At 48.5% G+C, this 26,613-nt stretch overlaps 1 protein-coding gene across 1 annotated transcript in view; it reads left to right on the plus strand.

Moving 5' to 3' along the window:
• LOC126540004 (acidic mammalian chitinase-like) overlaps positions 1-26,613 on the plus strand; it is a 315,282-nt gene that overhangs the window by 48,049 nt on the left and 240,620 nt on the right. Inside the window, exon 3 of the mRNA XM_072286221.1 lies at positions 6,966-7,192. Within this exon, the coding sequence (XP_072142322.1) occupies positions 6,966-7,192 (227 nt within the window). The remainder of the gene's footprint in view (positions 1-6,965; positions 7,193-26,613) is intronic.

The following is a 26,613-nucleotide window of genomic DNA, read 5'->3' on the forward strand; positions in this document are numbered from 1 at the left end:
GCAGGACAACACGGCTGGCTTAAAAAGCGGTGGATCGACGACCACGCTTGCAGTTCGGCAGCAGTGCATCTTGAGCACACAACTAAATATCCATCTGCTTTGCAGCTGACCGCTTTCGTCACTGGATTTGCCGCATATGGAACAGTGGTGCGAGGCCTACAACATTGCGGAGCTATATCGCCCTGGCCTTATATCGCTTAACGGGCAGCTACGTCTGTCCTTTGGCGCCTTCTCTACCACAAGATGGCAGCAGGACACAACGGCTGGCTTTAAAAGCGGTGGATCGACGACCAGGCTTGCAGTGCGGCAGCAGTGCATCTTGGGCACACGACTAAATATCTATCAGCTTTGCAGCTGATCGCTTTCGTCGCTGGATTTGCCGCATGTGGAACAGTGGTGTGACGCCTACAACATTGCGGAGCTACATCGCCCTGTCCTTGTATCGCTTATCGGACACCTACGTATGTCCATTGGCGCCTTCTCTACCACAAGATGGCAGCAGGACACAACGGCTGGCTTTAAAGGCGGTGGATCGACGACCAGGCTTGCAGTGCGGCAGCAGTGCATCTCGGGCACACGACTAAATATCTATCAGCTTTGCAGCTGATCGCTTTCGTCGCTGGATTTGCCGCATGTGGAACAGTCATGTGACGCCTACAACATTGCGGAGCTACATCGCCCTGTCCTTGTATCGCTTATCGGACACCTACGTATGTCCATTGGCGCCTTGTCTACCAGAAGATGGCAGCAGGACACAACGGCTGGCTTAAAAAGCTGCGGATCGACCACCAGGCTTGCAGTTCGGCAGCAGTGAACACACAACTAAATATCTATCTGCTTTGCAGCTGATCGCTTTCGTCGCTGAATTTGCCGCATGTGGAACAGTCGTGTGACGCCTACAACATTGCGGAGCTGCATTGCCCTGGCCTTGTATCGCTTATCGGGCACCTACGTGGTTCCCTTGGCGTCTTCTCTACCGCAAGATGGTAGCAGGACAACACGGCTTGCTTAAAAAGCGGTGGATCGACGACCAGGCTTGCAGTTCGGCAGCAGTGCATCTTGAGCGCACAACTAAATATCTATCTGCTTTGTAGGTGAGAGGCACATGTTTTCAATTTGCTCCCGCTCAAATTGATGCACTGCTGCCGAACTGCATCTTAAGCATTCTATACTTTACATGCGTGAAATAGCGTCATAGTCCAGAAGCCTCATGTCAAAAAAAGCTGTGGACGAATTGCGTGCTGAAATTATTGAAGAATTCAGAGAGATAAAAGAAAGTCTAGAGGAGCTAAAAGAACTGGGACAGGAAATTAAGGACTTAGTAGCATTGAAAGAAGTAATCCATGCCAGTGTTATAGAAAACAAGGTACTTAACGTGCAATATGCTAAGCTGACGCGAAAACTGGAGGAGCTTGAAACGTACCAGCGCTCGACCAACTTAGAAATTAAGGGTGTTCCTGTTGATGCTGAGCCAATAACTATTATAAAGAAGATTGGGGAACTTGTTGCAGAGGAAGTGCAAGATTCTGATATCGATGCGTGCCATAATGCACCGACAGCAAAACACAATGAACAAAACATAATCGTTCAATTTGTGGGCCGTATCAAAAGGAATGGTTTTCTTGATAAATGAAGAAAGGAAAAAAAATAATACCAGAATCCTTGGCTTTGTTGAGAATCGTCCTATATTCATTAATGAGCGTTTGACAAGACAAGGTAAGCAGTTACTAAGTGCTGCGAAACAAGGGAAGAATGAGGTTGGCTCGAAATATGTGTGGACCACTGGAGGGAAAGTACAGGCAAGGCGCAATGAAATATCTCCTATTCTGCATATTTTCAGCACTGAAGATATCAGCAAGATGATAACCTAATATTTAGCTTTATTTCGTGAGAATAACTCTTATTGGGTTTAAGTACAGATATGGCTTTAGTCGATAAATCTTTATATCATGATTACGTTTCATTTTCAAATATATCTGCGGGTTTACAGAAACATATTTCAATCTTTCATTTAAACATACAAAGCATAAAAAATAAGCAAGATAAAATTGAAGAATTGCTCCAACATACCAACACTAATCGCGATATTCTTCTCTTCACTGAAACATGGTTATCTGATAAGGAATACCCCTTCCGGCTCAAAAACTACGGGCATCACCTACTAAACCGTACCTACGCAAGAGGTGGCGGTCTAGCAGCATATGTACAAAATGATCTAAACTCGGATGAAATTGCAGATTTATCCCTAATTATCCCAACGTTGGATGCCTCCCTATTTGTCTTCAAGCGGGAACGTTTTTAGTAGTCTACAGACCACCCTGTGGCAACTAAAAAGACTTCTTTTCTTTTGTGGATAAGCTGCTAGCTTATCTCAGAGCCACCAGCAAAATGTTTGCCATACTAGGTGATTCGAACATAGATATTATGGCTGAAGATACAATAACACGAGAATATAATCAGCTCCTTTACTCTTACGCATGTTCGAATACTATAACCTTGCCAACACGAGTTCCAACACACCGCCAAACCTCATATGTCTATATCACTAATGTACATGTTTCCTGTGTGACTGCTGGCCTCATGTCCTCTGATATAAGCGATTATCTTCTAATCTTTTGTTTTCTGCCTTGTTCCCAGAAATACAAGCAAAATGCACCGGTATATTTCTGCCGCCTAATAGATACAACGACGCAAGCCTATTTTCGCTCTATTATCCCGGAAAAAAAATGGGAATCTGAACTAATTGAAAGTGACCCAAATAAGGGCATACAATTCATTTTTCGATAAACTAATCGCTGTCTGCGGCATAGCCTTCCCACAGCATAGTGCTACAAAATGACTAAAAAATAAAAAAAGCCACGGATAGATGTAGTGCTGTTTACAAAAATCAAAAATCAAAATAAAATGTACCATACATCTCTTAAAACACGAGACGTGAATGAATTATTCAAATTCAAGGAGTACCGTAGCCAAGTAAATTCAGAATTAAAAAAGGCAAAAGAAAAATATTATGAGAACGTATATATACGAATCCAAGAAAAGTTTGACTGGAAATTAGGAAAATATCTGGAGGAAAGGCTAGCCCTCAGGACCTACAAATAGCTTCGGTTAACGGCACTCTTGCAGGTGAAGAAGCCGTCTCTATCCTGAACACTCGCTTTGTTCAATGCTGCAGCAACATTTCTGCAGCAGATCCACAAGAGATAGAGCATACTGTTCTGAAACCGACTCGGCAAAGTTCTTTAATGTTATTTTCGGCGACACCAAGCGAAGCAGAAACCGTGATAAAGAACTTTGAGTCAAACAGTGCTGAAGGTTTCGACGGTATCATGGCAGATTCTATAAAGTATGTGTCTGATATCATCTCTAATGTGTGAGCTCATATTATTAATAAAATGTTTGAGCCCGGAATTTTTCCTATCAAACTCAAAGTAGCCATAGTTTGCCCGGCTCATAAAGGTTATGCTGACCGTAGTGTAAACAACTTCCGACCTATATCAATACTACCTATTTTTTCAAAATTTTTTGAAACTGTACTAAACGCTCGACTAGAGGGTTTCTCAAGGAAATATGCCATTATTAGTACGGCACAATATGGATTCCAAAAAAATAAATCATATGAGGATGCGCTCCTAAATATAAAACATCAAATACTGCAAAATATGGAAAACTGTTTATACACGGTAGGCTTATTTATGTACCTGTGTAAAGCGTTTGACAGTGTAAATCATGTTATACTTCTGTGCAAACTTTATGACTACGGTATACGTGGTACAGCATTAGATTTAATGAAAAGTTACTTCACGGATCGGTACCACTTTGTTTCATATGATCATGCCACTTCCTCACTTCTCGAAATGCAGACTGGTGTGTCACAGGGATCCGTACTTGGTCCTATATTATTTAATTTATATCAATTACCTTCCTAACATTTCATCCTCATCTAATATCATCATGTACGCAGACGATACTAATCTTTTCTATGCAAATTCTTCCTTGCAATGCTTAGAAAAACAAATAAATGAGTATTTAAATTTATTATCTTAATGGCTGTACATCAACAAACTACAATTGAATGTCAACAAAACCAAATATATAATGTTTGAACCGATAAATAAGCCATTGCGTGTTAACATAACTGTTCTATTTCAAGCAAAGAGGCTAGAACAAGTAACAACGCAAAAGTTTTAGGGGGTATGGTTTCAAGAGAACCTCTCCCGGGTCAATAATGTCAATAATCTTAGCAATGATCTTAGCAAAGTAGTAGGCTCTATGTATAAAATTGGTGATCTAATACCATTATGGCTAAAGGAAGCAATATACTACGCCCTTCTTTACTCGGAGCTAACTTATTGTGTGTTGGTTTGGGGAACAGCTACAGCAAAAAACTATGATAAGTTATTAAGCTTGCGAAAACGAGTAGTCCGAATTTTTGAAAACCACCATTGTAGGCTGCGTGACTTACCCACGCACAATTTCTTTGGCAAACATTTACTGATCCCCTGTCAGGCCATATGGCCTTCCGCTCTTGTTTCCTGTTTGTGTAATGAAGAAAGAAATAAACTTCAAACCTAAAACCCCAGCCTAAATAGGGAAGAGGCAATAACCCTGAGAAAATTACAAACCAACAGGCTATCCACGGTATCCTATTGCACTGAATCTCACCTTCTAAGCATTCATACTTATGCGCGTACTCTAAGGTCGTAGGCACCCTACGCCGTATGGTATGGATATGTGTCGAAAAAGATGGCACCGTAGACAGCCCAACACAAACTGAAGAGCGGTGGGAGGCCAAGCTATCAGACTCGGACTCGAAGAGACAGCGGAGCCTCATCGAACGGGAGTTGGCTGTGGTCCGCAGTTGCCTTGAATAACGAGGCTATCCACCTAAGGCGCGGACTGCGCTTGCTCAGAATAAAATCCATCTTTCTTTTTGAAAGAAAGAAGCCGTTAATATATTTGTTGTACATCTCGACGCCACTCAAGTTGACTACACTGTACCCGCGCTTCGGCCGCCTTGGCAATGAGTTGGAATGTCAGGAGAAGCCCGACAAACTTTACCTGAAATGCGCGTCTGGCACTGTATCGTTAAATGCTGCTATCGTGGGGGAAGAGCCATGTAGGTGGCACTCGACCCTGCGTCAACGAGTGCGCTTGGGAGCATAAGTTATCGCTAAGAAACAAAAGTTATGTGCACTTACCTGCCGATTATCGCGCTCGCTGCAAGTGCGAACCGCTGTTTCGCGTGGTGAAGACACTGAGCATGACTTGGCGTGAGTGTTGATGGAGGGCTTTTGTTTTAAGCAAAGACGCATCAAGTGCATTAGCGACACTTGGGTTTATATTTTTGAGAACCAGATACAGCTCTTCGACACATTGGTATTGTAACGCTGCAGTGACGGTCAAGAACACAGTAGCAAAACTGTCTATCACGAAACTAACGTTTTATTCGGCGAACATTTGCGCAGAAAGACGAGTAACAGTCAAGAACAACGCCAGCGGCGAGCGATCGTCGAAACCAGCTGCGCAAACCCGACGGCTTGTACTGATGACTCCTCTTCATTGGAGCCAGCGCAATCACTGGTGTCCGCGTGCCCTCCAGAAAGTGCTACAAAATTCGAGTCGAGAATACACTCAGATTGCATAAGGTTCGGTGGCAACAAGGAAAGCATAGAACCGTCGATAACGTTCGAGCAACTTCCGATGCATGCAGGAGTGTCCTGTGCAGGCCGATTGTGCAGGCCGATTACGCTGACCATCTGTTAACCGGTGCAAAGCGGTCATCGGAGGAAGGTTAACAAGTATACGTATCACAATGACTGCAGGGCTAATGTACACATATGGACGCTCCGCGCCAGTTCTGCTCCTTCGTAATTCTTTCTTCCATTGTCGTGCAGCTACAGATCTGTTCATGTTCCACCAACGCACATATCAATAACTTTTACTGTTCACACGCTGACACTTTTAGCGAAGTTTTAATTAAACACAACTGCTTATTATTGTTAAAATACTGGGCAATAAAATGGTATAACTTTTCCAAAGCAGATCTGTCGATTTCCACGTGCTCTGTTGGCCGATAAAAGTGAGAAAAATAACGGTACCAATCTAGCTTTTATTTCTAATAAAAACCTTCTTACCCACATCTCAAAAGTAAGTGTACTCGACTTGGTTTCGGCGTTCTTGATCTGATTCGCTAAATGAATGATTTATTTTGAATGTTTACGTTAACTTCATTTGTGGGTTTCCAGCCTTTGCATAAGCTAGCAGCACATCAGAGAAAAGTACGAAAATCTTTTATTTGACATGTTAAATTTCTATTTTCTTTCTAATAGGGTATTTTCCCGTTTATATAAATATATCATGCTGATGCACAGTAAATCTTTAAATACCCGCGCAACATCGTTAGTTTTGAGCTTTATTTTCCTGCCCCTTGCTGTCAAATCCAGGGGCAGCCTATCCGTCAAGCTGTTCACTGTAGCATCTTTTTACTTGGCTGATCCTTTTCTTCCTATATAGAGCAAGTAAACGATGCACTGAGAGATTTATCACTCACCATGGTTGCTTAGTATCTGTGGTGATGGGCTGCTAAGCACCAGGTCATGGGATGGAAACTCGGCCACGACGGTTGCATTTCTATGGGGGTGACATGCGAAAACACCCGTGTACTTAGATTGAGCTGCACGCTAAAGAACCCCAGGTGGTTCAAATTTCTGGAGTCCCCCACTATGGCATGCCTCATAATTAGAAATTGGTTTTGGCACGTAAAACCCCATAATATATTATTAGACATTTATCGAACACGGTAGGCAGTATTGCGCTATGCATGCTTATGAACCGCACATTATAAACCTGTTCATCGTCAAGTTATATTTCGTAGAGTTGACTTCCCCCAGCTTAAAAGGGTCAGCATGAATGCGGACACTACATTGGCCAGGTGTTCATTCAACCCACCCGACGTGGCGCAGACCGCAGGCACCGGTACTACGAGATGAAACGCATCTGCTACTACCTGCTTCCCCGGGAAGGTGGTGCCACCTTTTGGTCATCACGGCTGAGCCCTGACGCGCTCGACGACAGCCTGTGCACGCACGTTGTGGTTGGCGGACTGGTAGTGTCACGTGAGGGACGAATGGTTCCCATGCTTCCAAAGCACGAGGACGTCATCGCCAAATTATCGGGCACCAAGCTCAAGGTAAGCGCCACGAAAAGGGTTAAGCATGTTTTCTCTATTTGAGGAACGCAGGAGCCAAGATCAATGATTAGGAGTATCGCTAACCAGGACATATTCAACGCCGCTTAAAAAAAATTGGTTTCTTTGTGAAAAGGCCGCTATGTGCCCGCATTGTCATGGTCAAGTGGGCTAGAGAAAATTATCTCTTTTGAAACAGAATATCGGCAGAAACCATTTCACGACAACTAGCGATGCTAATGCGTTTAGCATCAATCATTATTTTCACAGTGCATTGATAGGGAAGACCACAGTAACAAAAACCCTGTGTCACCAAGCTAACTCGTTATACGGCGAAGTTGCGCTCTTTAAACCAAGTGCCATTCAAAGCACAGCGATTGCCGCGAGCACAGCCCGCGATGGTTGAAAATGTCATGTGCGGCATCGGCAATTTATACATGAGTAGTTGAACCATCCCCCGTTAGCGTTGATGTTCGCGTAAGTTCTAGAATTTACAGCACCACTCTCGTCGGGCACATAATGTTTTTCACACGAGGCTTGGCGACAACACACACAACAGATGGAATCGTCTGCAAGAATCCGGAAGCTTGTCACACTTGCAGCCCTGTCGTGCCGCGAGCCATACCGTAAAGATTTGTCAGCCGGTGAGAAGCGCTCCCCGGAGAAAAGTAAGTGCGCGTTTCTGTAACGGGACACAACCTGTTGCAGCCGTCGAAACAAGTTTTTTATGAGGCGTCCACTGCGGCGCGACTCCTCATTCGCACTTCGATCATGACGATGCTTTATTCGCATCCCCTTTGAAACGGGGCTGTGAGTCACCGAGCCTGCTTGATTTATTCGGGTGTGATGTACAGGCTTTCTCACAGTAACATTTTTCTGTACATCTCCCTAATCTTCCAACGCGATAGCTTTAGGGGCCATGTGTCACGAAGAATCCGGTGTTGGTGTCGACAGCGTTGCCCGTTAGCGAAAAAATATCCATATATATTTCGGTATATGTTTGTACCGCGCCTGAAATGTCATGCGACATATGTGCGTTACACTGCCACGCCATTTAATCTCTGAAGTTGCTCGTACCTTGTCATATATTCTTCACAAAGTTATTCTTTAGAATTTTGAGAATAACATCTCGCAAACGGATGCCATAAAACAAAACACCGACAACGCATGCCTTTTATGTTAAATTTATTTAATCTCCTGTGACTTAAATAATAAAAGTGGGAAACAATAGCAGAAATCTGAAAATTATGTAAATATTTTATGTGCCCTACCTCGGGATTCGCCCACGCAAGAAGCCGCGTTTCTCACAGAAAGGTCAGATTCGTGCGTGATTCCTCACCAGTGTTTCCAGGTAAACATTACGGTTGCATAAGTTGCAGTCACCGGGAAGCGTGAGGAGGAGTCGGGGACAGTTCAATTCTATCGCGTTCCACTCTTAACTCTCTAATGACGAGACATATAAATACCGAAAAATATTTGTTTGTTATCTAAGTATGCAAAACACATCATGAATAAACATATTTCAAAAAAAGAAAATATATTTTGCGAAAAAATTTTCAGCAATAGTGGGAAAACGCCAGGCTGGAAACTGGAAGTGGCTCCCCCTCAAGCCATCTATGGCTTCGTTTTCCATTTGTATAGACAGCTTTCATCATATAGGCACCATTGCTGTATAATTCATTTGCTTTACGTCATATGAGTGACACCACTGCAGCTGGATATGCTGCATCGGCCAGTCTCCTCTGACCTTGCTTTCACGAGACAGTAAGTCGATCGTCAAGAGAGAGAGAGAGAGAAATAATGCAGAGAAAGGCAGGGAGGTTAAACAGAGGTAGTTCCGGTTGGCTACCCTGCGCAGGGGGAAGGGTCAAGAGGGATAAAAAGAGAAACAAAGAAAGGGAGACAAGCACGAACAAAGCGCGTACACTACAGAGCGGTAGGGGGCGGTATTCTTAGAGTCTGTCGGGAAGCCCTGTAGACCGCAAGAACCTTAATAGCGCGAGTAAGGCCTTCAACGCGGATGTTCTTTCGGAGCATTGGCCTAAAGCTTTTAGTTCTGAAAGTGGACGATTGTCCAACTGGTCCAGTACTCTGCGCATCACTTGTCTCTCAGCACTGTATCGCGGGCAGTCGATCGCCAAACTTCTTTGTCGTCCAATGTTTTTGCTCTGAACCAACAAATCACCATATCCCCCCGCTAAAAATGCCAGTTCTGGCATTTTTAGCGGGGAGGATATGATGATTACAGTTATCTTCCTTGTTCAGTGCGGCATGTATGATTGACTGTGAATATATCTATGTTTCTTAGTTTCTCCTGTTGGTTGGAGTTGTTATATATTCTTCGTTCCAAGCAATAAACTTCAGTTGCAAGTCAGCGCTCGTCCTTGTCGTTCTCCCTGCTGTCTCCGTCAAAACCACGCTGTTCTGTTTCAAATATGCCTTTCTAGATTAGGTTCATCTTGCTTTCATGCCATCCACCCAGAATTTTCGTTGTTCTATCACTTGGGTGGAAAGATGATGATCCGAAGTTCAATCACGGGGAAACAACCGAGTGGGCTCTTGAAGATCCGTATCATGACGCTTGTCAGCAGCAGGAGGCTCATCAGCGCTGCCTGTTGATCAGTAGAAGCAGAAATTGGGCAGAACGTATACGTGGAGATACGTGGCAGGGGCGGGGCCGTGTAGTATCCTTGCTTAGCAAAAGGACAGGAGTCTATTAACGTTGGTTGGTCACAAATGCGGACGGGTGAAGTTGGTGCCCTTTGCTCAGCATCCGGACAACCAAAAGGAGTAAAGTCTTGCTACTGACCAGCAAATCGCAGCGATGCAGCCAAGATTTTCACAAAAGTGCTTTCAGTACTCTCGGGATTTTGAAACGGACACACGGTGGAGCGATGCTATGACTCCACGGAAGCAGCATTCAACAGATACTTTGTCATCTTTGGCAACTTCTTTTTACGCTCGTCCCTTTTTCGCCAGTCGTCTAAACGCGCCAGTTTGATGCGTACATTGATGCAGGACCGGACTAATGTTTCTCTTTCTAATATTTCCACATGAGTGACGTCACAGCAGACAAAAAGCGTGGGCTCGATAATAGGCTACTTTAGAAAAGTCAGCGCTACCCTTGACACCAAGAGCATTATGAGAGTTACTTTAGTGGAAGCCATGTGCTACCGTGGCATCAGAGTTGGCACGCTCCAGTGCTGTGGTGCTAGATGCAGTGGCCGCCGAATGGTGCCCCGAAGACAGTGCTGGGCAATCTTGGCATCTGGCGGCTCGGAAAACCGCCTCTCGCTGATGGGTCTAAACGAACTTGGTTAAAATACGTTGGCGGGCTAGTTGGTTAGAACCCATGATAGAGTGTATAAGCGCGACTGTACGAGGACGTAGAACGTTTCTACGTACTCGTACAGTCGCGCTTATACACTCTGCCATGGGTCTAAACGTAGTTACAATAGGCGGGCGACTTACAAGAGCTGTTGGAGGCAAACCATCGCAGAGTTGATGACATAGCCAGCTATCTGCGCAACGCTTCGCCTAACTTCGATTCCTACATCACGTGGGATCTCCATAATTTTTTCCCTTTCTTTTTGCCCTGTTTCTCGGTTCGTGGTGAGAGGTAGCACCACGCTCCGGCAAGGAGGGTGGTTGGGTTAGAGCCAGACAACGCATGCGCTTCTTTCGTCACGGGTGGAAAGGACATATGGCCCAAATTCACTCAAGCCACCCAACCGTTCAGCCGGCGCCCACCTGCGTGCGGACCGGTGCGGGTACCCGCACGATGAATCGTCTCACAGAATTTCCTGTACACTTAATCCGCATAAGCGCATTGCACGCGCACTGCGATTGGACGACGCAAAGCCTGTTGACAGCTGGCAACTATCGCCAACAGCAGACGACACTGGCATATTTTTGTCTATGTTAGTTCGTTTGCGCGTCGCGGTGATAACGTAATTCTTCACATTCTGTTCTTCAGCCGCATGTGCTGCATTGGCGTGGTCATCCACGTCTTAAACACTGCGCAGTCACCCTACCAGCGCCACATTTTAATAACACCTTGCAATCGCATCGTGTCGCAACATGGGACGTGTTCTCGGACAATCGCATTCAGCAGGTACTGAAATGGCTGGTTAAGCAAAACCTCGAATGGAATGGAATGGAATGGAAAACTTTATTGAGTCTTTTAAGGTTTTAGCGGGTCGAGGCCGAAGTCTTCATTCTTGAAGCTTGGGTCCTCTTCAGCCATGGATGGGCCCCTAGTCCAGGGCTCCACTGAGCCGGGCCGCCTCGCACGCGTGCGCTATTAGAGCTCTTTGAGCCTCTAGCTGGCGGCTGGTGAGCCAGCTCTCCCATTGCTCCGCACTTGGTGTTTTGTGTTTGTGGAATGCCTGGTTTCTTGTACACTCCCATCTAATGTGGTATAATGTTGGTTTAGCTCCACACCACGGACAGGTTGCGCTATACTGCGTGGGGAACATCCTACTTAGTATGTGTAAGTTTGGGAAGGTGCCCGTTTGCAGTCTCCTCCATCCTGCGGCCTCCTCCTTTGTTAATGCTTTATGTGGTGGGGGATATTGATATCTTAGCCCCTTATAGAGGTTTAATAGCTCTGAATAGCTGTTCCCGCAGTTGATCCGTGGCCCCTCTGGAGCGGTTGACGTTCCTGCTCGGCTGGTCATCTCTCGAGCTAGGCTGTCAGCCCCTTCGTTGCCCCTGATCCCTGCGTGGCTTGGTATCCAGATAATGTTATGTGTGGGTTGTCCCTCAGCGATTGGAACTCTGCTGAGGATCTTGAGCGCCCTGCTACTAATTCTGCCTCTTATATAGCTCCGGCACGCCTCTTGTGAATCTGTTAGAATATTGAGGGATATTCCTGTTCTATAACCTACTTCCACTGCCAGTGCGACAACAATTTCCTCTGCCTCGGTTATGTTAGCCACCTCGGCCGTGAGTCCTGTGATTAATTCTCCTTGAATATTTACTACTACCGCTGCCGCGTTGTTTTTGTGTGCTTGTGAGTATAGGGACGCATCGGTATAGACTGTATTGTCCCGATGTCCCATCGTCTTTTCGTAAAACTCTGCCCTAGCCTGTCTCCTACTCGCATGGAGGTTTGGGTCCATGTTGCGAGGGATAGGTTGTATTCGTAGTTACTTTCTTAGTGGGTCTGGTATTATGGCCCTGCTACTTTGTGGTTTTTCTACTTCCCGACCTAGCTTTGTCAGGAGCGCCCTTCCTGTTGTTGTATTGCTGAGTCTTCGTACTTGTGCGTTGAGCTGGCATTCCCTTAGTTCTTCAAAAGTGTTGCTGATTCCAAGTTGCATGAGTTTGTCGTTGGATGTGTTCCTTGGGAGGTGGAGAGCTGTTTTATACGCTTTCCGGAGGATGATCTCCACTTGCTCTTTTTCGGTTTTGGTGATTGCATGGTACGGCAGTGAGTATGTGACCCGGCTGACTATCAGGCTGTTGACCAACCTGAGTGTGTCCTCCTCTTTCATGCCATATCGCTTGTGTGCCACTCTGCTAATCATTCGGCCCACCTGTCCTGCTGCTTTGTTTAGCAGGCAGATTGTGTGGCTGCATTTCCGGCTTCCTTGCAGCCACATGCCGAGGATTCTAATCATCTTTTGTTCCGGGATGTTCTGTCCTTCTAGCCTTACTTCGAGCGGGGCATCAGTGGGGTGTCTGCCCACCCTGAGGAGTTCAGATTTTTCCGTGGAGCATCTGAGGCCTCTTTGCTTTGTGTATTCTTCGATGCAGGTGGCAGCTTCTTGTAGTGCCTCTTGTTTATCCCCTAGTGAGCCTTGAGTAGTCCAGATCGTTATGTCGTCCGCGTACATTGCGTGACTGATTCCTTAGATTTTTCTAAGTTTCTTGGTAAGGTTGACCATCGCTATGTTGAAGAGTACTGGCGAGATTACTGAGCCCTGCGGAGTGCCCTTGCATGGCGTTTGAAAGGCGTCACTCCGTAGGTCTCCCAGGCCTACTGTCGCTGTTCTGTCGGTTAGGAAGCTTCTGATATAGTCATGGACTTTCTTCCCGCAATTAGTGGTGTTGATCCCCTCCATAATGGCGGCGTGGGACACGTTGTCAAAGGCTCCCTTGATGTCGATGGCCATGACCACGTTTTCCCCGTGTTTCGGCATTGTCTCGAGTACCTCTTCCTTTAGCTGTAGCAAGATATCTTGGGTAGACAAGTTTGCCCTGAAGCCGAACATGGTGTTGGGGTACCATCCTCCGTCTTCAAGATGCGTTTGGATTCTTCGATTTACTATTCTTTCGTAGAGCTTGCCTAGGCATGATGTAAGCGAAATTGGTCTGAGATTTTCAATTTGGAGTTTTTTGCCGGGTTTGGGAATCATCACCACTACGGCGTGTTTCCACTCCGCTGGTACTTTGCCTTCCTCCCATAGTTTGTTGAGGTAGAGGGTGAGCTGATCAATTGCTTCGTCGCTGAGGTTTCGAATTAGCGAGTTTCGGGTTTTGTCCGCCCCTGCTGCTGTGTTCTTCGTTGTAGCCCTTACAGCCTCGACGACCTCTTCTCTTGTGATAGGTCGGTCTGTAGTTGAATTTTCTTCACTCTGGTAGTCGCCTCGGTAGCCTTCTACCGGGATCTTTCCGTAGCATTTTTCCCGTACTGCTTGGAGCAGTTGTTCTTCTGTTCCTTCATACTGGTGGATTATTCTCTGAATGGATTTGCTGCTTTCCGCCTTGCTCTTGCTCGGATCCATGAGTGTTCTGAGGATATGCCATGTTCTGGCTGTGCTTAGGGTGCCATTCAGTGAGGTACTAAACTGCTGCCACCCCTGCCTTGCCAGCTGCGTTGCATACTCCTCAGCTTGTTGAGTTATTTCGGAAATTTTCTTCTTAGGCTTTCTATTTAGCTTCTGACGCTTCCACCGCTTGGTTAGGCCTCGTCGTGCCTCCCATAGCCTGAGGAGTCGTTTGTCCACTTCTGGTGCTTGTTCTGTTCGTCCCACTTCTTTTGTGTAGAGATCTCTTATTTGTCTGAGTTGATGGCTCCAATGCTCTGCCGAGGTTATGTCCCCTTTTAGCTGTTTACAGTGGACTCGAAAGGCATCCCAGTCTGTTAGACTTGCCTTGCCAATCTTCCTCCTGATGATTTCTGCCTCTGTGCTGACCCTGATGATGTAGTGGTCGCTGCCGAGGTTTTCTTGCGAGTTCTCCCATTCGACTTGCTTAGCGCCCCTGACAAAGGTTAGGTCGCGACACGTGTCCACGCTTACGCTATTGCCCTGTCTGGTGGGTTGGCTTTCATCTGTGAGTAGCTCGCAGTCTATGTTTTCTGCAGCTGTGCAGATACTGCGCCCTTTCTTGTCTTCGATTCTACTGCCCCACTGCGGACTCTTCGCATTGAAGTCTCCTGCTATTATTAGGGTGTTTTGCCCTGCAAGCTTCTTAGCTTCCGCAAAAAGCTTAATGAAATTTCCTCTGTTTTTAGGTGGGCTATATAGATTGATTACGAAAGTGCTCTTAGCTTTCCTTTTCCGTTTTGGAATCACTTCGGTCACGATATGTTCTAGCTTTGTGTCTTCTAGTTCCTTATGTGTTATGGTTGTTATTTTGTTGCTTATTAAAGTCGCTGTTCGTCCATTTTCCTGACACGTATATCCTTTTAGGGTTGGGATGCAATTTGTTTCCTGTAGTAGTACTAAATCTGCTGGATTTCCTATAGTGTTATTGAACTGTTGCAGGAGCCCTTGCTTGCGCTTGTAGCTCCTGCAGTTCCACTGCCAAATCTCTAGTTGGTTTGGTCCTGCCATGTTGATGTATTGGTGTTGTTATTTGTTCCCTGGGATTCTGATCCAAACCTGCGCTCGTTGTAGAGGCGGTCTCTGGCGTCGTTTACTGCTCTCTGTGTAGTTTGATTCTTTACGTAGTTGCGGAAGCTCTGGTCTTGCAGGGCTATCTTTTGATTTAGCTGTTGCATTTGCTGCTGAATTTGCTGCATGAAAGCTTTGAGGTCTTCAATTGAGGTGTTCCCCTCGCTAGTTTGCGTGCTCTCTATATGTTGCTGCGGCGGTGATGGTGCCCTAACTGGTGAGAAACCTGCCTTTCTCATCTCTTGCATTTCCTGAATTAGGTCGTCTATTCTTTTCCTGAGCTGCCGGGTTTCTTCGCGGCAGAGCTCAAGCTCCTTTTTAAGATTACTGTTTTCGGCACAAAGCCTCTTCTCGTTTTCTGTCTGCATGCTTGTGTTATTGGTTATGTTGTTGTGCGGAGCAAGAAGCGTTTTGGGAGGGCCGGCTCCCCAGCTCACCTTAACTCCTCCGCTTTTCTTCTGCTGATTTGGCTTTGACCAGGTCTGCTGGCCTGCGCCGCCCAGGGGTGGGTAGGACTCGTCCCTCTCCCGGCTTCGGCCCTGGCCTTGACTGTGGCTGCGCCCTCGGCTGCGGCTCCTGGATTCACTCCGGTAGTCGCTCCGTCGCTCTTGATCTTCATTCCGGAACCAGCGCGGTCGCCTTGCTCCGCTTCTGCTCCTGCTGCGTCCCCGCCGCTGTTGGCCCTGGGGTCCCCATCGTAGTTCGTTTGCAGACTTTAGGCGTTGTTTGCAGTCCTTTGTGCCCGCCGCGTGGGAGCCCCCACACAGCAAACACTTGGGTGTACATTGATGATGTTCTTCCGGACCTCGAGAATCATCCAATGTGCTGCGTACTAAATCACGCAAAAGTGATGGTATCGGCCGAAGGTATACTTCCGATAATGCCCATATATCGCTATATCTAAGTCGGTTGTGTTCGGAGCGATTGCGCACTTTTTGTAGTTATGCTAGTGACAGCCTCAAAGAACACGCAACAGACGCACGCAAGTGCAAATATCGCAGATATTTAGATATCGTTGGTCGACAGGTCACTCATCTTTAGCACTGTCCACGCGTGTGAAGCTTCTAGTACAGCTTGTTGACTGGCTGGCATTTGCTTGTTTATGTTTCTTTTTTTACTCGAGCAATTTTAAGTTGCCTAACATAATGAGGCATGAAATACCTTTTCCTTTTCGCACCTATATAAAAAGACGAAATATAAAGTGCAGCCTAAAACTGGCCTTAGAAATTTAAAGCCTGCTGCTTCTACACTAGACAAACAAAATAAAGCCTTAACTCAAACAGGGTGATGTTTGGGCTGGTTGGTTTTGCACTTTAGACTCTGTGGTACAGCGCGAAGCGGTGTACCACACAGTCTTCTCCCGTTTTTTCCCGTGTCCCCAGTTCCGCTTCGCGCTGTACAACACAGTCTTACCTCAAGCGGAAAAATAAAAGATGTGTTCAGCCATTGATCAAGTTCCTACCGCGTGTCAAAATATTGTGCATAAGCGGCTAGCCTGATACAGGAAGTGATGGTTAAGCTCTGTGAGTGTGCAATTCACTATGACTGGCATAAGAGCAATATGTACGTATGATGGGCGCACAATTCAGGTATACTCATAATATGTGTAGAAAGAGAATATTTATATTGCTACGGAACAGCGTTTGCGATCACGAAGAGGCGAGCAATGTGAAGACCACGACGACGATTAGAGGCTAGCGCGGGCTGTTGCCTCTTGGCCAAGCGCGGCGTATTTTCTTGTAAAAATACTTCTATAAAGCTTTTCATCTGCGTCTTCCTACGTAACATATCTGGTGGCGGTGCGCGGTTATCTATTACGGCGAATTGCGTCTGCCTGCCAGTGGTCAATTTTGGCTTGAAGACACAAGTGCTGCCACGCGGGATGTCTCTGGCCCAGCTTTGCTCATTCGAGGATCACGCAGTAGCATCAATTGCAGTAGACGACAATTCATCCGTTCCTCCTCTACCATCGCAGTCGGCAACTTGTACCATCGCCGACTTACAGAAAATGATTGTGCCCGACTTGCCGTCCAAGCACGCTCGGGAGCTCTACCGCGTTCTGTTTTCCTACCACGATATTTTTTACTTTAACCATCGTCCTTTGGCCCAAACTACAGCTGATAAACATCGCATTAATACCGGCGATGTCCCTCCTATTCGTCGCCGCCCGTATCGAGTATCACCGGCTGAGCGTCAAGTTATTCACGCAGAAGTTCGCAAAATGCTTGCCAAGAACATTATTGAACCGTAACGTATTCCATGGGCGTCACCTGTTGCATTGATCAAAAAGAAGGATGGCTCATGGCGCTTTTGCGTGGATTATCGGCACCTTAACAGGGTTACCAAAATGGACGTGTATCCCCTACCTCGGATTGATGACGCCCTTGACTGCCACCACGGTCCTCGCTATTTCTCCTCTATTGACCTTCGCTCCGGCTACTGGCAGATTGCGCTGGGCGATCTCGACCGCAAGAAGACTGCTTTTGTAACACTCGATGGTCTTTATCAATTCAAAGTGATGCCGTTCAATCTATGTAACGCCCCTGCCACTTTTGTACGCATGATGGACTCCCTTCTTCACGGTTTCAAATGGTCCACGGGCCTGTGCTACTTGGACGACGTTATAGTATTCTCCTTAACGTTCACTACGCACCTCGAGTGCCTCTCAGCAGTCCTGGACGTTTTTCGTCGAGGCGGTCTGCAACTCAACGCATCGAAGTGCCAATTCGGCCGTCGCCAGATTACCGTTCTTGGACATATCGTTGACGCGAACGGAGTGCAACCGACCCAGGCAAGATCCACGCTGTTACGCACTTCCCTGTTCCGATGTGTGTCAAGGATGTGCGCAGCTTCATCGGCCTTTGTTCGTACTTCCGCCGTTTCGTGAAAAATATCGCCGCCATAGCACGACCACTAACCGAGCTTTTGAAAAAAAGACGCCCCTTTCCAGTGGGGCGATAACGAGGCCTCTGCATTCTCGCATATAATCGACTTTCTCACAACGCCCCCCGTTCTGGCCCATTTCGATCCTTCTGCGCCTACCGAAGTCCGTTCTGATGCCAGCGGTCACAGAATTGGCGCAGTACTGGCACAATGCCAGCGCGGCCACGACCGTGTTATTGCTTACGCCAGCAGGCTCCTCTCACCCGCGGGGCGCAACTATTGCATCACTGAGCGTGAGTGTCTGGCCCTAGTTTGGGCGGTTGCGAAGTTCCGCCCATACTTACATGACCGACCCTTTTCCGTTGTCACAGACCATCACGCGCTTTGCTGGTTATACTTATTGAAAGACCCTACAGGAAGACTTGGTCGCTGGGCCTTACGCCTCCAAGAATATTCGTTCGCTGTCACCTACAAATCTGGCCGACTACACAAGGACGCTGACTGCCTGTCTCGCTACCCGGTAGACGAGCCTGACGACGCCGACAGTAGTAGTGCCAACGGCATTTTCTCTGTGTCTGCCTTCGCTAACATTGCCGATGAGCAGTACCGAGACCTATCGCTGCGAGCACTCATCGAGCGTCTGCGCTCTACACCTACCAACGCATCCGTTCGCCGGTATGTCCTCCAGGGCGCCATTCTGTATCGAAGGAACTTCCTCCCTGACGGCGCTGAACTTCTTGTCGTGCCAAAACATCTACGACAGACTGTGCTCTTTGAGATGCATGACGCACCAACTGCAGGACATCTTGGGGTAACCCGCACGTATGACCGCGTCCACCGCCGCTTCTATTGGCCTGGTCTCGCTCGCTCCGTGCGACGCTATGTTGCCGCCTGTGATCCCTGCCTCAGGTGCTACCTGCCGATCATCTCCAACCGATCACCGTCCCTGTGGAACCGTTCTTTCGTGTTGGATTAGACTTCCTCGGTCCCTTTCCCACGTCATCCTCTGGGAACAAATGGGTAGCCGCCGCAACTGATTACGCCACCCGATACGCTATCACGCGGGCTCTCCCTGCCAGTTGCGCCAATGACGTGGCGGACTTTCTCTTGCGTGACATTATCTTGCTTAATGGCGCCCCTCGACACCTGCTTAGTGACCGTGGTCGAAACTTCCTCTCGAAAGTTATCGCCGACGTTGTGCGTTACTACTCCATTCTACACAAGCTGACTACTTCATACCACCCTCAAACCAATGGCCTTATAGAGCGGTTAAACCGTACTCTTACCGATATGTTGTCCAAGTACGTTTCCCAGGACCACCACGACTGGGACATTGCCCTTCCCTACGTAGCATTTGCGTACACTTCCTCCCGGCACGACACCGCCAGATTTTCTCAATTTTATCTACTGTACGGTCGCGACCCGACCTTGCCCCTTGACACGGTACTTCCTCCTGCTGCGATCTCAACAAGCGAGTATGCGCGCGACGCCATCGCCCTCGCCGGCCATGCACGCCAGCTGCCCGTGCTAGACTGACGGCCTCACAAACCACTCAGCAGTGTCAGTACAACGCCCGCCATGGTGACGTACAGTTTTCGCCTGGTGCGCTCGTGCGCCTGTGGTCGCCCTCTCGTCACATCGGACTTCCAGAGACGCTCCTTTCGCGATACACAGGGCCCTACCGCGTGCTGCGCCAGGTGACGCCTGTGACGTACGAAATTGCTCCTGTGGGTTCAACCTCGTCCTCTCCAGTGGCATCTAGTGATGGCGTGCCTGTCAGTAGGTTCAAGGCCTACTACACTGCTTCCGAGTCCGGCCTTTAGTCGCGCCGGAACGGCGCTTTTGCCGCCGGGAGTAGTGCTACGGAACAGTATTTGCGATCACGAAGAGGCGAGCAGTGTGAAGACGACGACAACGATTAGAGGCTAGCGCGGGCTGTTGCCTCTTGGCCAAGCGCGGCGTATTTTCTTGTAAATATTCTTGTATATAGCTTTTCATCTGCGTCTTCCTACGTAACAATATTAAAGCAAATAATAATTTACATTGCTGAGATCCCAACTTATTACGAGCGAAATGACAAAATTACATTCCTTCTTGCTAACCTTGGTGCCCAATTTGCCGTCCCTTTGAACTTTAGCGATATCTCATCGGCTTTTCAGCAATGTACGACACATTACCAAAGTGCACACAAATGAAGCAGTACCCTGACATGCATGATACTGCTCTCAGTCATGGAAGCAAAGAGGATCGACTTGAGACCGTTTGAAGCTATCAGCATCATCCAAGCGTGATCTCTTTTGATTTCATCATGTGGGGTATCTCTCGTTGCTCATGGACACCTCCATACGTAGGGGTATCCGGAAGAGGCTGATCGGCTGGCTTGAATTTGCGCTCATAACAACTGTGTCTGCCCTGAAGCATTGTGAAAGCTTCATGACCCTCGTCTGCTGAACTGTCGCCACCTACTGCTGCAGCATTCAGACCAGCGTGTCGTAAATGGAACGTTCTCGGCCCGTGTTCACTGTCGGGGCTTACCTCGTCGCCCTAAAGTGCAACTACTGAGATTAAGGGGTGGCTGCGTGAAAGTGTGCGGATATTATACAGATAAAGTCGTGGGGTTTTGCGGTCTCTGCGAGACACTTCGGCACCTGATAACGGAGCGTCTCGCTTTCAGCTCACTGCGCACGTTGCTAGTGAGGGACTATCATCTCCTTGGCCTGAAGTGTGCGATACTCGACGAATGCTTGTACCCCAGTGGTTGCGCGCCTCGACGCATTCACGCTCATCGCGCTCTACTTACTTTTCTAGAATGAACTAAATTAGGTTCACGTTTGTAACTCAGACACTATTTCTTGTATTTGACATTTTTTAGTAGCGTGACTTGCAGTGAGTGACCCTACTGCACTCGGTGTTGTACTATATTTGCTGAGATATGTCATCTTGCTCGTTCTTTCCTCTTTGCTGCCGTCCTTCCGATCTTGCATTTCTATGTTTTGTCTGCTCCTTTCTGAAGAGTAGGTGGGTATTGTGTCTTTCCGGTGGCAGTTGCCACCATGCACTTCACTTTCTCTTTCTGGTCAAGTTATATATGCTTTCAAAACAAATAATAACAATTCCCGCATACAAAAATAAACTACCGCAGGATGCACATGATCACTGAACTATCCTAAGCTCTACTAAAGTTATTTGAAATATGAAAACACCTTTGGTGAAATGGTGAATTGGTGAAATGTGAAAACACCTTTGTGCTTAGGTTTAGGTGCGCGTCGAAGGACCCCAGGTGGTCCACATTTCTGGAGTACCCAAATACGGCGTGCCTCACAATCAGATCGTAGTTTTGGCACGCAAAATCCCATAATTTAGTTAATTTTGAGATAGTTGGGTTAGGCTGCGTTAATGTTGTAACAATCTACCTACTAGCCAGATTTTCGGAAAATAAAAGCATGCATAGCATAACATAAGTGGCATGTACCTGTATTCTATCTGAAAGAAAACTAAGATTATTAAGAGGCAGCTTCCCAGTGAGTTCAACTATCTCACGTTGTGTGAACAGGTTGATGTAGTTATTGGTTTTATAGTTTTTTTTCAATTAGTAAGTGCTTTACAGGCACATGACCATGAAACGAATTTCAGGCTCGTATGGCGCAAGATAGGGCTGCACAAGAATGTGAGAAAGCATTCGTTGCCCTTTTATTGCGATAGCTATTATATGGACACAAAAGACGCATTTTCCTAATCGCCGTCACCGGGATGTTCTGTATAAAGTGCAAGAGTGATAATATGGTCGCCGTGCGCCTCATGATGTGCGTGTGAGTGAAAGCGCGCAAGGTGTGCAGACAATCACCGCTCAATCTCGCGCCCGTAGCGGAGGAAAGCGGGGAGGAAACGGGCTTTCTTTCGTCGCGCGCATGACCACGAGGGGAGAGAGGGGACGGCGTTGTACTCTGGCCGTACCTATAATATTGATGGCAGTACCTATAATAATGATGCCAAGGGGAGGGGATGGAAGGGGCGGCGTTGTACTCCAGCAGTAAGCGCGCACCCTCTCACAAAAACGATCTGCGTCAGGGCGATAGCCTAGGTGCAAGTACAGCATGACGCCTAGCGCAAGGCAGGAAGGGGGCGGTGATGTACTCTGGCAGTAAGGGCGCACCCTATCATAAAAGCGGTCTGTGTCAGGGGCAGAGACTAGTTGCAAGTACAGCATGACGCCAAGGGCCGGCGAGGGAGGGGGCGGCGTTGTACTCTGGAAGTAAGCGCGCACCCTATCATAAAAACGATCTGCGTCGGGGGCTGAGCCTAGGTGCAAGTTCAGCATGACGACGAAGGAGGGGAGGGCGGCTTTGTACTCTGGAAGTAAGCGCGCACCCTATCATAAAACGATCTGCGTGACGGCCTTAGCCTAGGTGCCAGTCCAGCATGATGCCAAGGGCAGGGGTGGAAGGTGGCGGCGTTGTACACTGGCAGTATGCGCGCCCCTTATCATAAAAACGATGTCCGTTCATGGCTGAGCCTATGTGCAAGCTCAGCATGACGACTTGGGGAGGAAAGAGAGTGGGCGGCGTCGTACTTTGGCAGTAAGCACACACCTTATCATAAAAACGACCTGGTTCGGGGGATGAGCCTAGGTACAAGTCCAGTATGAAGACGAGGGAAGGGGAAGGAGAGGGTGGCGCTATACACTGGCAGTAAGCACGCACCCTAACGTAAAAACGAGCTGCGGGGTGGCTGAGCCTAGGGGCAAGTTCCGTATAGCGCCGAGGGAAGGAAAGGGAGGGGTGGTGTTGTACTCTGGCAGTAAGCGCGCACCCTATCATATCGATTGGAGTCGGGGGCCGAGCCTAGCTGCAAATTCAGCGTGACGCTGAGGGCAGGGGAAGGAGGGGGTGGTGTTGCACTCTGGCAGTAAGTGCCACCTTATTATAAAAACCATGTGCTTCGGCGGCTGAGCCTAGGTGCAAGCTCAGCATGGCGACGAGAGGAGGGAAGGGAGGGGGCGCCGTTGTACTGTGGCAGTAAGTGCGCACCTTATTATAAAAACGATGTGCTTCGGCGGCTGAGCCAAGGTGGAAGATGAGCATGACGGCGAGCGGAGAGAAGGGAGGGGGCAGCCTTGTAGTCTGGCAGTAAACACGCACCCTATCATAAACACGACCTGCTTCAGGGGCTTAGCCTAAGTGCAAGTTTAGCATGATGCCAAGATGAGGGGAGGGAGGAAGTGCCATTGTACTCCGGCAGGAAGGGCGCCCCGTATCATAAAAAGAAACTGCATCTTAGCCAAGGTGCAAGTTCAGCATGATGCCATGGGCAGGGGAGGGAGCGGGCGGGGTTGTACTCTGGCAGTAGGCGTGCACCCATCATAAAAGCGGTGTGCGTCGGGGGTTTAGCCTAGTTGCAAGTTGAGCATGACACCAATTGGAAGGGCGGGAATGGGGGACGTTGTATTTGGCAGTAAGCGCGCAGCCTATCATAAACATGATCTGCATCAGGGGCTTAGCATAGGTGCAAGTTCAGCATTACGCCAAGAGAAGGGGAGGGAGGGGGCGCCGTTGTACTCTGGCAGGAAGCGCGCCCCCTATCATAAAAACAATCTGCATCAGGAGGTTAGCCTAGGTGAATGCTCAGCATGGCGCCAAGGGAAAAGGAGGAAGGGAGCGGCGTTGTATTCGGGGAGTACGTGCGCACCCTATCAGAAAAACGATCTGCGTCTGGGGCTCTAGGTGCAATTTGAACATGACGGCGAGGGAGGGGCAGGGAGAGGGAGGTGTCGTACTCTGGAAGTAAGCGCGCACCCTATATTTAAAACGATCTACATCTTGGCTGAGCCTAGGTGCAAGTTCATCATGACGACCAGGAGATGGGAGGGAGAGAGTGGTGCTGTACTCTGGAAGTAAGCGCGCACCCTATCATAAATGTGGTATGCGTTGGAGCGTGAGCCTAGGTGCGAGTTCAGCATGACGCCGAGTGCAGGGGAGGGACGGGGCGGCGTTGTACTCTGACAGTAAACGCGCTTCCTATCATGAAAACGATCTGCGTAGGGGGCTGAGCCTACTTGCAACTTCAGCATGATGCCGAGGGGAGAGGGGAGGGGGCGGCGTTGTATTCTAAAAGTAAGCGCGCACATTTTCATAAAAATGATCTGCGTTACGTGCTGAGCCTAGCTGCAAGTTCAGCTTGACTCCAAGTGGAGGGAAGGGATGGGACGGCGTTGTACACTTGCAGTAAGTGCACACCCTATCATAAAACGATCTGCGTCGGGGGCTTAGCCTAGGTGCAAATTCAGCATGATGCCGAGGGCAGGGGAGGGAGCGCGCGGCATTGTACTCTGGCAGTAAGCGCACACAATATATATAAGCATTGTGCGTCGGGGACTTAGCCTAGGTGCAAGTTCAGCATTACGACGAGGGGAGGGAATGGAGGGGGCGGCGTTGTACTCTGGCAGTAAGCGCGCACCCTATTATAAAATGATCTGCGTGACGGACCTAGCCTTGGTGCAAGTTCAGCATGAGGCCGAGGGCAGGGGAGGGGGCGGGCCGCGTTGTATTCTGGCAGTAAGCGCGCACCCTATCATAAAAGCAGTGTGCGTTGGGGGCTTAACCTAGGTGCAAGTTCAGCATGACCTCGAGGGCAGGGGAAGGAGGGCGCGGTGTTGTACTCGGGCAGTAAGGTCCACCTTTTAAAAACTATCTGCGTGACGGGCTTAGCCTTTGTGCAAGTTCAGCATGATGCCGAGGGCAGGAGATGGAGCGGGCCGAGTTTTACTCTGGCAGTAAGCGCGCACGCTATCGTAAAAGCAGTGTGGGTTGGGGGCTTAGCCTAGGCGCAAGTTCAGCATAACGCCAAGGGGAGGAGAGGCAGGGGGCTGCGTTGCACGCTGGCAGTATGCGCGTACCCTATCATACACACGACCTGCATTGGGGGCTTAGCCTAGGTGGAAGTTCAGCATGACGCCAAGAGGAGGGGAGGGAGGGGGCGCCGTTGTACTCTGGAAGGAAGTGCGCACCCTATCATAAAGATAATGTGCATCAGGGTGTTAGCCTTGGTGCAAGTTCAGTATGACGCCAAGGGCACTGGAGGGAGGGGGCGGCATTGCACTCTGGCAGTATGCGCGCACCCTGTCACAAGCACTATCTCCGTCGGGGGCTTAGCCAAGGTGCAATTTCCGCATAACGCCGAGGGCAGGGGAGGGAGGGGGCGGCGGTCTCATCATCATCATCGTCATCTGCCTGGTTACGCCCACTGCAGGGCAAAGGCCTCTCCCATACTTTTCCAACTACCCCGGTCATGTACTAATTGTGGCCATGTCTTCCCTGCAAACATCTTAATATTATCCGCCCACCTAACTTTCTGCCGCCCCCTGCTACGCTTCCAGTCAGTTTGAGATTAGGGACTTGACCTTGCTGTTATTTTGTGGCCCAGTTTAGGCGACTGCAGCAAAGCGCAGGACAAGTGCACACCTGCTGTATCGGCCAATAGCCGGAAAGGAAACACGCAGGTGGGTTCCGCGAAAAGGGCACACGGGAGACACCCACGCGTGCAGAGAAAACGGATTAGTGGCTTTGCCGTAGAAAAGGCACTAGATGTGCCCCCTCGCTCGGAACAAAAGGGTAGACGGTCCAAGCTGAAAGGGGAGCGTTTGGGGAGACGGGCGCGAATTGGAAAGGCAGGGGCGCTTCCCAAATGTCCCCTCGAACTTCTCGGTCATGGAAATTGGGCGACGCGACGCTGCCCAGCCGGTTTGATGTTTGGCAACCGTGTGCGCCTTCTAAGAATTCCCGTGAAAACGACGGTAGCTTTAATACCACTTAGCCGGCTACGACCGATGGATGCTTTTGTGAGTGATCGCCATCGGGTCCCAATTATGGTCTTTGGATTTGGAACCCGCCTTCTCTATCAGCCTGTAGTAAGCTGAAGTGCTGCTCACGAAAATGGCGAACAACGCTGCGTAGAGAGCTTTCGTCGCTTCTACGTGGCCAGAATGCAGAAGGGAATCCACACCTTCAGTTATGCAGCCGTGCTTTTCTTCCAGCGACGCCTTGCTGGCAATACGATGAACCGTTTCCAAGAGACGCGATGGGGCCACAGTGGGTTCCAAGCTGAACTTTGGTTTGCTTTTCTAGTAGCGAGTGAATATCAGACGGCACTCTCGGAACTTGCAGGTATACAACCGATCCACCAGGATGCCCTGTAGACGGCTTGCGGGGTATATTCAGTCGCATAGAGTTCGAATAAAGCTCAGTCAGCTATGAAGCCATACGACGGTGTTGCCGCAGTGTGCATTGAGCGATAGTCATTTTCCCGTTCAAACAAAGCAACGGAAGACATTCTTGCAAATGGCAAACCTCTCTTGAAACTTAGGACTTTAAAATTCTGCATAGGTGTTTCCAATGGCCAACCGAAAGCTCTAGAAGGCCAAACGTGCTAAGGACACCGGGTTGACATACCCCAGTTTTGATGCAACGGGCTGAAAAGCGTGCCTTGCACGTCGTGAGGGAAACTGCAGCAACGCATGCAGTCAGTTGGCTTTCCTTCGAACACACACGTAAAAAGCCGCCCATTGTAGAAGAAACAAACCGCAGAAGAGTCTGTTTCTTGGCCTGTTGGTACACACCTTTAGAAACGATGGAACCGTGCCTTTAAAGCGCAAACACCAGGAGAGGAGTAAACAGACACACGCTGGGACTGGCAACAAGATTA

Source organism: Dermacentor andersoni, chromosome 2, assembly GCF_023375885.2.
Source record: "Dermacentor andersoni chromosome 2, qqDerAnde1_hic_scaffold, whole genome shotgun sequence".
NCBI classification, from domain to species: domain Eukaryota; kingdom Metazoa; phylum Arthropoda; class Arachnida; order Ixodida; family Ixodidae; genus Dermacentor; species Dermacentor andersoni.